The sequence below is a fragment of the Chiloscyllium punctatum genome, chromosome 5 (assembly GCF_047496795.1).
Source record: "Chiloscyllium punctatum isolate Juve2018m chromosome 5, sChiPun1.3, whole genome shotgun sequence".
NCBI lineage: Eukaryota > Metazoa > Chordata > Chondrichthyes > Orectolobiformes > Hemiscylliidae > Chiloscyllium > Chiloscyllium punctatum.
The window spans coordinates 12,936,607-12,949,590 of record NC_092743.1 but is presented as its reverse complement, the minus strand read 5'-3'; the positions used below and the strand labels follow the sequence as shown (position 1 = coordinate 12,949,590).

At 46.9% G+C, this 12,984-nt stretch overlaps 1 protein-coding gene across 5 annotated transcripts in view; it reads right to left on the bottom strand.

The window, feature by feature from the left end:
- Positions 1–356: 356 nt before the first annotated feature.
- LOC140476887 (cadherin-7-like) overlaps positions 357–12,984 on the bottom strand; it is a 151,505-nt gene continuing 138,877 nt past the window's right edge. For all 5 annotated transcript variants that reach the window (XM_072569777.1, XM_072569778.1, XM_072569776.1 and 2 more), the window contains 2 exons: positions 8,625–8,876; positions 357–2,219 (listed from right to left, as the gene is read on the bottom strand). In XM_072569777.1, the coding sequence (XP_072425878.1) occupies positions 1,726–2,219; positions 8,625–8,876 (746 nt within the window). In that variant the 3' untranslated portion in view covers positions 357–1,725. The remainder of the gene's footprint in view (positions 2,220–8,624; positions 8,877–12,984) is intronic.

The window sequence follows — 12,984 nt, the reverse complement described above, 5'->3', positions numbered from 1 at the left end:
CCTAACATGAATTGTTAGTGTCACAGTGAAGTAGCAATGGGTGATTCTCAGAGACTCGATTAAAGTGGAATCAGTTTTGTTGTGAAGCATGCAGAGCTGACTTTGTTTGATGCACACACTGTACAACAAGAAAAGCAAGCATTTAGTTTTCCAGCATCTTTCTCCTGAATAAACCCAGATGTTATAAATGCCCTCCATGATTAGATTAGACTACATTACAGTGTGGAAACAGGCCCTTCGGCCCAACAAGTCCACACCGACCCGCCAAAGCGCAACCCACCCATACCCCTACATTTACCCCTTACCTAACACTACAGGCCATTTAGCGTGGCCAATTCACCTGACCTGCACATCTTTGGATTGTGGGAGGAAACCAGAGCACCCGGAGGAAACCCACGCAGACACGGGGAGAACGTGCAAACTCCACACAGTCAGTCGCCTGAGGCGGGAATTGAACCCGGGTCTCTGGCGCTGTGAGGCAGCAGTGCTAACCACTGTGCCACCGTGTGATTCTTTACGTCAAATGCAACACAAAAATTATGTTGACCATTCCAATGAGGGATTGTCAGCCACAGACGACCATTCTAGTTTTCCAACAAAGTGTAAAAACAAAAGGAATATTTTGCACGGGAACATGTACCAAAGGTTTGAAATTACTGCTCTTGATGCAACTGTGGGACACAAATGTGCCCCTATCTCTTTTCTCCCTCAGCTGTTAAAGCAAAGCCATTAGCACATTTATACCTTTACAGATTTTTTTACTGAATGTCAGCACGTAGCTGATCACCAGCAATAACTTTTAGATTGTGAGAAAGAACCTGCCTGTTATGACCTCAGGGCGCCCATGGCACATTGCAGCCAATCAAATGCTTTCTGATGTCACTGTTGTAATGTCAGGCACAGGCAAACCACACACAGCAAGATCCCACAAATAACAGTGACTAAATAATCTGTGCGAAGGAGCGTCCAGGAAGGGATAAACGAGTCAGATCTTTGATGCTCGTGCGCAAGGATTGCATGAGAAAGAAAGCACCTCTGCCCAGTGCAGCACTTCCACAATGCTCCACTGGGGATGCCAGTCTGAGTTGAGGGCTCAATAACCTAAGGGGGGGAATGTTAGCTACACGTCCTTCTGGGCTCAGAAACAGGAATGTGATAGCTGATCCACACCTGCTCCATCCCCTGACTAAACCCCACTTTTCTGCAGTTTGGGCAAAGGGTAGATTTGGAGAGTGATCTGAGGCTGGCCTTATTGGTACTCTTGAATTCACGTTCGTCAAGTCCAGGACTGTCCTGACAAAGATTTCACTTCATTATTTTGTTAGTAACAAGAAGTCTCAAAATCTAGACCAGATCGTGGAATGGTGAATGGATTGGGAAGACAGGTATCTCCTCAACACGTTCCAGTTAAAAGCTCATATCTCATTCAGATGACTCATTCAGAGATTCTTCAATATCTCCTACACAGGGTAAAGAATTCTGCAAGCCACCTGACGAAAGATAAATTTTAGATATTGGGGTTCTGTGATGGCTGGACCAGCATTTCAGAAACTCAGGTGGGCTGCAACAATAATTTACTGGTATTTAAAAGAAACAAATAGAAAATTCCTGGCGGTGAAACGTTCAATACACACTTGCAGAGGTGGGCAGGCTTGACATTAGAATTGCAAAATCAGAAGACTATCCCTTGCCATGAAATTTCAATGTTCTTCTCTCTCCCTTGCTTCATGTATCTGGGTGATTTCCATTATCCCCGTACAGATCCACCAACGTATTGAAGCATAGTCCCCAGTCACTGAGGTAATCGTAATAATCGTCGAAACCCGAGCAGGATGAAGCCAAAGAACTCAAGGACCCAGCGACTGAGCCGGTCCCCTCAAATGCGTACGTCTGCAAAGAATCGAACGGGGGAGCTGAGGGATCAGAGTCAGCTTCTCTCAGCCTCTCCCTGACGAACTCTCGGAAGACGGCTTGATCCGGCATCCCACGGAGCGACTGCCTGTAAGCTGACGGAATGTCGGACTTCACGCCTCTCCTTGCTCTGGAGCCGCGCCTGACCTGAGAGTTCCTCAAGGTGGCCATGCTGAATGCTTCCGTGTCCTCTTCACCCCCACCTTCGTCGTCGTAGCTGACGATGTTTTCGCGGATGTCGTCACATTCTGTGGCAAAGCGAGGGTCTTTCCTGTGCCTTCGAAGTACCAGGAGGAGAAACACAAGTGCTGAGGAGGAAACAGGAAGGAAAATGATCAGGGTAGCTAATGGCACTGCACACACTAACTAACGCATTACATGGTGACCATTGGGTGGGGTCTTGTGTTAATGTCCCTACCCCTTGGCTCAGGTAAAAGGTAAGGTTTCCCTAGTGTTACCAAACTGTTCAAATCCCACTTGCTCCACTTGCTTGCATAAGTTGGACCAAAATAATGTGCACAGTGACTATTGGTGATTCAAAGGGAATCAAATTGAGCCTTTCCTTTGTTGCAACACATGCCTTAACTTTCTTTATTCCAGAGAAAACTTCTGAAAATATTACACTTATCCAACTCATTCAACAAGGAGAAGGAGGTGGGTGATGGCAAGATTAGGGAGGGGTAGGCTAATATCCTAGGGCATGTCGATATTAAGAAGGAGGTGGTTTTGGGTGTCTTGAAAAGCATTAAAGTGGATAAATCACAAGGGCCTTGATGGGATCTATCCTATAATACTAAGGCAGGCAAGGGAGGAGATTGATGGGCCCTTGACAAAGAACTTTATATCCTCCTCAACCTCAGGCAAGACCAGAAAATAGCCAGTTCTCAGTTGTTCCTTTGTTTAAGAAAGGTAACAGGGATAATCCTGGAAATATTGGCGATGCTCCAAAAGCTCAAACAAGCCTGTTGGACTATAACCTGCAGTCATGTGACATCTAACTTTGTCAACACTGGCACCACCACATCATTTCTCCATTGTGTAAGACGTTTGGAAAATTGAGCCTCTGTGCGAATTGCTTACTGTAAAATGCTTGTTGGGTGGTTTATAAAGACAATTTTAATAGAAATGGGCCAATACATTTGCTTCATGAAATCTCTTCACCTGCAGAGTGAATAATACATAATATGATTGCATTGCAGCCGTGAGCAGGGAAATATGCAAAAATATGATGATCCAAACAACAAATTCTGTGCAATTATGAAAGAGCCAGGAGGATAACTAGGCTTTCATTGCTCAGAATCTCCAAAGTTATCACAACTATAGCTTCATTCAAATTTCCCCTGAGCTGCTATTCTGTTGTCAAATTTGTTGCTTTGGTGAAATTCTGTCAACGGAAAAGAAAAACCAGTCAGACTTAGAAATGACTGTTTCTTATACAAGACCACATTGGATCATTAAAAGTTACATCAAAGTTTTGCAGGACTTTCCCTTCCATGAACCTGTAATTATACTTACAGTTACAATGTCCTTCAACTTAAAAGATAAAGTTGCCTTAATCCTATCAGAGCGTTGGAGAGAGGGGGGAAGAGAGAGAGAGAGAGAGAAAGAGAGAGAGAGAGATGACTGGTAGTGGTTTAACCTGAGGGTCACCATGCCTCAGGTGAGGGCAGAGTTTGACTAGAAAAGTCCTTCATGGTCACCTCAGCCAGTGTGGGATTTGAACCCACCGCTGTTGGCATCACTCCACATCACAAATTGGCTTCCCAGCCGATTCCCAGATGACCAATAAACAAGGTTGATATGGAGTCATAGAGGTGTACAGCTCAGAAATAGACCTTTCGGCCCAACCTGTCCGTGCTGACTACATATCCCAAATTAATTTTGTCCCATTTGCCAGCATTTGGCCCATATCCCTCCAACCCCTTCCTATTCATATACCCATCCAGATGCCTTTTAAATGTTCTAATTGTACCAGCCTCCACCACTCCCTCTGGCAGCTCATTCCATACACGCACCACCCTCTGCATGAAAAGGTTATCGGTTAGGTCCCTTTTAAATCTTTCCCCCTCACCACCCTGTGGTTTTAGATTTCCTTATCCTGGGGAAAAGACTTTTACCCTATCCATGCCCCTCATGATTTTATAAACCTCTATAAGGTCACCCCTCAGCCTCCGACGCTCCAGGGAAAACAACCCCAGCCTATTCAGTGTCTCCCATTATAATGAAGAATATCATGCATTCGCTGAATTTGCTTTGCTGAAATTAAACTCTTCAGCCTGGCATTTCTGCTCAGTCACATTGTTTATTCATTCAGTGCAACTTTCTCAAATTCAGCTTAGCTGCAGCAAACGATTGCGGATACGTAAATGCAATTACAGGACAGTGCAATTCATGTTGCCATGATCTTTTGTACTGACGCCTGTCAATCAAAGCAGGCCACACACACAATCCCCTGTTCCACCATGTTCTGTGAATTGTCCTTGTTTGCAGGTTTATGAGAAGGCTACTTAAATTTAATTGATTCTTTTGGAAGCAAACTTGAAAATCTTTTGAATCCAATTTTTAATAATAAATTACGACAAAGCTTACTGTCAAATTCCAACAAAGCTGACGAGTCATCTTATATATTTATTTAAAAGTTAATTGTTAAAATCATTTAAAGTTGATTGCCGATAAGAATGAGGTAAAAACAATGATTGCAGATGCTGGAAACCAGATTCTGGATTAGTGGTGCTGGAAGAGCACAGCAGTTCAGGCAGCTTCCAAGGAGCTTCGAAATCGACGTTTCGGGCAAAAGCCCTTCATCAGGAATAAAGGCAGTGAGCCTGAAGGTGGAGAGATAAGCTAGAGGAGGGTGGGGGTGGGGAGAAAGAAGCATAGAGTACAATGGGTGAGTGGGGGAGGGGATGAAGGTGATAGGTCAGGGAGGAGAGGGTGGAGTGGATAGGTGGAAAAGGAGATAGGCAGGTAGGACAAGTCTGGACAAGTCATGGGGACAATGCTGAGCTGGAAGTTTGGAACTAGGGTGAGGTGGGGGAAGGGGAAATGAGGAAACTGTTGAAGTCCACATTGATGCCTTGGGGTTGAAGTGTTCCGAGGTGGAAGATGAGGCGTTCTTCCTCCAGGCATCTGGTGGTGAGGGAGCGGCGGTGAAGGAGGCCCAGGACCTCCATGTCCTCGGCAGAGTGGGAGGGGGAGTTGAAATGTTGAAACGTAAAAAATGTCAGTGTCAAGTCGGTCGTCATTAATGGAGATGGAGAGGTCTAGGAAGGGGAGGGAGGTGTCAGAGATGTCCAGGTAAATTTAAGGTCAGGGTGGAATGTGTTGGTGAAGTTGATGAATTGCTCAACCTCCTCGCGGGAGCACGAGGTGGCGCCAATGCAGTCATCAATGTAGCGGAGGAAGAGGTGGGGAGTGGTGCCGGTGTAATTACGGAAGATCAACTGCTCTACGTAGCCAACAAAGAGACAGGCATAGCTGGGGCCCATACATGTGCCCATGGCTACCCCTTTGGTCTGGAGGAAGTGGGAGGATTCAAAGGAGAAATTGTTAAGGGTGAGGACCAGTTCGGCCAAATGAATGAGAGTGTCGGTGGAATGGTACTGTTGGGGACAATTGGAGTGGAAAAAATGGAGGGCTTGGAGGCCCTGGTCATGGCGGATGGAGGTGTAGAGGGATTGGATACCCATGGTGAAGATGAGGCGTTGGGGGCCAGGGAAACAGAAGTCTTGGAGGAGGTGGAGGGCGTGGGTGGTGTCTCGAACGTATGTGGGGAGTTCCTGGACTGGGGGGATAGGACAGTGTCGAGGTAAGTAGAGATGAGTTCAGTGGGGCAGGAGCATGCTGAGACAATGGGTCAGCCAGGGTGGTCAGGCTGGTGGATCTTGGGAAGGAGGTAGAACCGGGCAGTGCGGGGTTCCCAGACTATGAGGTTGGAAGCTGCGGGTGGGAGATCTCTTGAGGTGATGAGGTTCTGTATGGTCTGGGAGATTATGGTTTGGTGATGGGGGTGGGGTCATGGTCGAGGGGGCAGTAGGAAGAGGTGTCCTCGAGTTGAAGTTTCGCTTCAGCGGTGAAGAGGTCAGTGCACCAGACTACCACTGCGCCCCCTTTATCCGCTGGCTTGATGGTGAGGTTGGGATTGGAGCAGAGGGATTGGAGGGCTGCGCGTTGTGAGGGTGAGAGGTTGGAGTGGGGGAGGGAGGTAGACAGGTTGAGGCGGTTAATGTCCCGGCGGCAGTTGGAAATGAAGAGGTCGGGGGTAGGTAATAGGCCAGCACGGGGTGTCCAGGTGGATGCAGTGTGTTGGAGGTGGGCGAAGGGGTCCTCGGAAGGTGGGCGGGAGTCAAACCCACCGACTCCCACAGCTACCTGGATTACACCTCTTCCCACCCTACCTCTTGCAAAAATGCCATCCCCTTTACCCATTTCCTCTGCCTCCGCCGGATCTGCTCCCAGAAGGACCAGTTCCACCACAGAACACACCAGATGGCCTCCTTCTTTAGAAACCGCAATTTCCCTTCCCACGTGGTTAAAGATGTCCTCCAACGCATCTCGTCTACATCCCGCACCTCCGCCCTCAGACCCTACCCCTCCAACCGTAACAAGGACAGAACGCCCCTGGTGCTCACCTTCCACCCTTCCAACCTTCGCATAAACCAAATCATCTGCCGACATTTCTGCCACCTCCAAACAGACCCCACCACCAGGGATATATTTCCCTCCCCACTCCTTTCTGCCTTCCGCAAAGACCGTTCCCTCCGCGACTACCTGGTCAGGTCCACGCCCCCAGACAACCCACCCTCCAATCCTGGCAATTTCCCCTGCCACCGCAGGAACTGTAAAACCTGTGACCACACCTCCTCCCTCACCTCTATCCAAGGCCCTAAAGGAGCCTTCCACATCCATCAAAGTTTAACTTGCACATCCACTAATATCATTTATTGTATCCATTGCTCCCAATGCGGTCTCCTCTACATTGGGGAGACTGGGCGCCTCCTAGCAGAGCACTTTAGGGAACATCTCCGGGACACTCGCACCAATCAACCACACCGCCCCGTGGCCCAACGTTTCAACTCCCCCTCCCACTCTGCCGAGGACATGGAGGTCCTGGGCCTCCTTCACCGCCGCTCCCTCACCACCAGACGCCTGGAGGAAGAACGCCTCATCTTCCACCTCGGAATACTTCAACCCCAGGGCATCAATGTGGACTTCAACAGTTTCCTCATTTCCCCGTCCCCCACCTCATCCTAGTTCTAAACTTCCAGCTCAGTAACTGTCCCCATAACTTGTCCGGACTTGTCCTACCTGCCTATCTCCTTTTCCACCTATCCACTCCACCCTCTCCTCCTTGACCTATCACCTTCATCCCCTCCCCCACTCACCCATTGTACTCTATGCTTCTTTCTCCCCACCCCCACCCTCCTCTAGCTTATCTCTCCACGCTTCAGGCTCACTGCCTTTATTCCTGGTGAAGGGCTTTTGCCCGAAACGTCGATTTCGAAGCTATTTGGATGCTGCCTGAACTGGTGTGCTCTTCCAGCACCACTAATCCAGAATGCTGACAAGAATGGATTGAAGTGGAGGGTAAAAATGATCATTTTTGTGAGTTTTTTTGTCCCATGTCCATTCAGAACATCGGAAGAGGAGCTGGAAAAGATAATGGCGTGCTTCATTCAGCAATCAATGTGATCAGGGTTGATCTCGGGTTTTAACTCCTATTCCCCATTCCCACCCCGACCCTACCTCATCCCACCACCAACACCCCCCACCCCCACTCCTCCATGTCCCTTTTATTCCCTCGGGGACATGAAGTCTGCTTCCCCAGCGTGTAATGAATTCAATGACAGAGAATCCGCAACACTCCGGGTTGAATAATTTCAAAGAATGAAGGAATTCATCCACTTCTTTGTTCATAAACAATTTCCCCTTATTCCTATATTATTCACAGCAGGTCAGGCAGCATCCAAGGAGCAGGAGAATCGACGTTTCGGGCATGAGCCCTTCTTCAGGATGGGTACAGCTCCAATAAAACTCAAGAAGCTTGTCACCATCCATCCCTGAAGAAGGGCTCACGCCCGAAACGTCGATTCTCCTGCTCCTTGGATGCTGCCTGACCTGCTGCGCTTTTCCAGCAACACATTTTCAGCTCTGATCTCCAGCATCTGCAGTCCTCACTCCCTCCTTTATTATTCAGTCTTATGACTTAAGTGTTGGTGGCTCGACTAGTTTCATTGACCATCCCCAATTGTCTGGAGAACAGTTAAGAGTTAACCAGGTCTGGAGTCACGTGTCGGTCAGATTGGGTAAGGGGACAGCAGATTTTATTTCCTGAAGGACATGAATGAGCCAGATGGGTTTTTTTTCCAACAATTGTGGCCTCTGCAGCCAGATCTTCATTGAATTAATATTTTAGCATGTACCATGATGAATTTGTATTTCACCATGTTCCATGATAGTATTTGAACCCACACCTCCAGAACATTATCCTCTGGTTGCAGATGACTAACTCAGACACTGCCACCCCATAATCTTGCGATTCTAAGTTCTCCAGCCAGGGAAACACTCCCTCAGTATCTACCCCCTTTGGACGATTGTTAAGGACACAGCACCAATCAAACAGGGATTGGCAAGACTCCTGCTTTTAAACCCCGCCCCACTTTCAATTCATTGGCTGACACGATGGTGACACCACCAGTTGCGAGATTACTCACCCAGTATCATCAGGGCACAGATGAGGATGGCGATTAAAGCCCCGGTGCTGAGGCCAGCAGGCAGGAAGAAGGCATGAGCGTTGCACAGTTGGCCAACACCATTGTTGTTGCACCTACACACTCGGATAGTGAGGGTGTTGGTGCTGCTCAGTGATGGAGCCCCATTGTCCACTATCAGGATGGGCAAGAAGTGTACGGCCTGCTCTCCTCGACTGTAACCAGCTCTCTGTGTCAGAACGGCAGCCGTGTTATCTGACAGGTGAGGATGATCAAAGGAAAACAAGTTCAGCTGATAAATGCAGTGACAGATGGAATGAACAGACAAATACAGAGCAGAATAGACCATTCAGCCCCTCAAGCGCACATCAACATTGCTCCAACGATAAAACCCCGCTTGATCTGAATCATAAGGATCCTGACGGCTGCATTATAAGATTCTACAAAATGCCAGATTTGATATCCCCTGCACTTTGTCTGCTTAATACAGTGATGTTACTATGAATTCATCACTCAGTGGTTTGGGGGGATGGCCTAACAAACCACTCAGAGTACTCTCGATTGACTGAGACGCAGTGGCACGTCACTCTGCGAACAGCTTATTGTCAACCTTGCCTTTGATTCCAACCGTCTCCATCACATCCCACTCAGGAGAACCAATCATTTGATGACCTGCCAGTTCCATTTCATTTCCTAGAGATAGTTAATACCTCGGGGCTTGTGTGAGAAACAGACTTGACGTCACTGCAGAATACAGTTAATCAGGTAACCAGCTTCAGCAATAAAGAAGGAAAATACCAGAATCCCCTCAGCTGGTCACACCTCACACACACACACACACACACACACACACATGCACACACACACACACACACACACACACACGCATACACACACACTCACACACACACACATTCACACACACACTCACGCACACACACACACACACACACACTCACACACACACACTCACACACACACACACATGCACACACACACATACACACACACTCACACACACACACATTCACACACACACTCACGCACACACACACACACACGCACTCACACACACACACTCACACACACACACACACACACACACTCACACACACACATTCACACACTCACGCACACACACACATTCACACACTCACGCACACACATATACACTCACACACACACCCACACACTCACACACACTCACACACTCATACACACACACACTCACACACACTCACATACACACACACTCACACACACTCACTCACACATACACACACACTCACATGCATGGACACACACACACTCACACGCATGGACACACATACACACACGCGGAAATGCACGCGCACACACGGACACACACGCACGAACACACGCGCATATGCGTGCACACACTGATGTGGACTCGCACATGTATGCACACACACACACACACACGGACACACACACACGCACACACACACTCTCACACACACGCATACACACACACTCACACACATTCACACACACACACACACACTCACGCACACTCGCACACACACACACTCACACACACACACACACACACTCATACACACACACACTCACACACACTCATACACACACACACTCACACACACTCACACACACACTCACATACACACACACTCACACACACTCACTCACACATACACACACACTCACATGCATGGACACACACACATTCACACGCATGGACACGCATACACACACGCGGAAATGCACGCGCACACACGGACACACACGCACTAACACACGCGCGTATGCGCGCACACACTGATGTGGACTCGCACATGTATGCACACACACACACACACACACACACGGACACATACACACACGGACACATACACACACGGACACACACACACACACACGCGGACACGCATGCGCGTACACACGCACACACACACATGTGGACTCGCAGACGTACGCACACACACACACGGACGGACACACACACATGTATCAACATGAATTGCGTTCACTTTAATCTCACATGATTACATTTTTTAGTTCTTTTCACTTAGTGAAATACTGAGAAGTTGTTCCCAGGATGTCTCAGGGTTGAATGTGTCAGGGTACAATTTAGTTGATATTGAATGTATAGAATGCAGGAGATAAGTACAGGGGAAACTTGATTATCCAGCATTTCATTATCCGAGTATTGGATAATCCAGCAGGATAGCAAGGTCCCGATGCTTGGCTAAACAACATCATCTGGCATTCGATTATTTGGAATTCAATTAACCAAACAAAATACTCCCTGCCCGTGTCCTTCAGATAATCAAGGTTCCTCTTTACTTGTAAGACCATATTGGGAAACAGTTAGTCAAGAGAGTGTTGAGTTAAGAGATGGAACAAGGGAGGGAGGGCGTAAAAAAAATGCCACTTTTCATGTCTTAATGAATTAGAATTGATGTGCTCATAAGAAACATAATTTAAGCATCTAGGATGTCTTCGGTGAGTTCTAGAAAGAGGTGAATTTGGATTCAAAAAGGAAGAACAAAGGTAACAAGTCTACCCAAAAAAATAAGAATTAGGTAATCCTATTGAAACCTCTGTATTTCTCCAGCTTAATCTTCCAACCAACAGCAATGATAACTGGATAGCCACTGTGCTCACAGATTCCCCTCACTCAATGCATTTCTCTGGGGCTCCTGGTCAGTGGCCCTCTCAGGGAACTGTATCAGGGATGGGGAAGAGTCAGGGGAGCACTGGACTTATTCCCATTTACAACACTAGCTGCTGTGTGGTAAATTTGAAGCTCCAGTCTGAAGATGAGAGAACCGATGAATGGATGGGTGAGTGAGGTAGACAATGAGAAAGGCCACCTCCGGAGTCCCGAGTTATCCAGAAGCATGCTGAGTAAGATAAAGCAGACAAAAAAAAACAAAGCTTAACTCAATCTCAAAGGAAGTGCTTAATTGGAAAACTTGGAGGAACAGAGAAAGCACAGGGTAAAATGATAAAGTTAAATCAGGAAAGCAAAGAGAGGATATAAAGGTATGTCAGCTGGTAAAATTAATGAAAATCTAAAGAGGTTCCTTAGATGTCTGAGATGTATATAGTAACTTGTATGTGGATATGGAAGATGTGGGCATGGTTTAAAATGAGTAATTTGTTTCTGTTTTCACAAAGGATGGGAATGATATGGACATTATAGTTAATGAGAGTGTGAAACCTCAAATAAAATAAGCATAAAGGGAAAGGAAATACTTGAGGAAATCAGTTCTTTGAAGATTCATAAAACACCAGGATGGGTTATACTGTGAGGGTAGACATTGGTGTAATGATAATGTCACTCAAGGTTAGAGTAGTGCTGGAAAAACACAGCAGGTCAAGCAGCATCAGAGGTGCAGGAAAATTGACGTTTCAGGCAAAAGCCCTTAATCAGGAATGGTGAAACGTCAGAAATGTCGATTTTCCTGCTCCTCGGGTGCTGGCTTACCTGCTGTGCTTTTCCAGCACCACTCTAACCTTGACTCTGATCTCCAGCATCTGCAGTACCCACTTCTGCCTGATAATGTCACTTGACAATGGTAAGGTTCTGGAGATTGTTGCTGAATAAAGACACCTTGGAGTGCAGGTTCATAGTTCCTTAAAAGTGTAGTCAGAAGTAGAGAGGATAGTGGAGAAGGCGTTTGGTATGCTTGCTTTTATTGGTCAGTGCATTGAGTACAGGAGTTGGGAGGTCATGTTGCGGCTGAACAGGACATTGGTTAGACTACTTTTGGAATCCTGCAATCAATTCCGATCTCCTAGCAAGAGTAAAGATGTTGTAAATTTGAAAGAGTTAAGAAAAGATTTACAAGGATGTTGCCATGGTTGGAGGATTTGAGCTACAGGGAGAGGCTGAATAGGCTGGGGCTATTTTCCCTGGAACATCAGAGATAACCCAAATGGTTTTGTTAAAGGGAACTTGTATCTTGCTAATCAATTTGAAAGTTTTGAGGAAATAACAAGAGGGAATTGATGGGGGTAATGTAATGGATGTTGACGGTATGGATTTTAGTAAGTCCCACATGGTAGACTGTTAAGGAAAATTAAAGTCCATGGGATTCAGTGAAATGTGGAACGTTGGATCGGATACTGGCTCAATGATAGGAATCCAAGAGTAATGGCTGATGGATGATTTTGAGAATGGAATGTATTTTCCAGTGGTGTTCACAGGACTCGGTTATGTGATGCTCTGATGAAGAGTCAACTAGACTCAACACGTTAGCTTGCTCTCTCTTCAGAGAGGCTGCCTGACTTGCTGTGACCTCCAGCACTTTTTGTTTGCGGTACAGATTCCAGCATCTGTAGTAATTTGCTCCGACTCAGTTTTGCATCACTT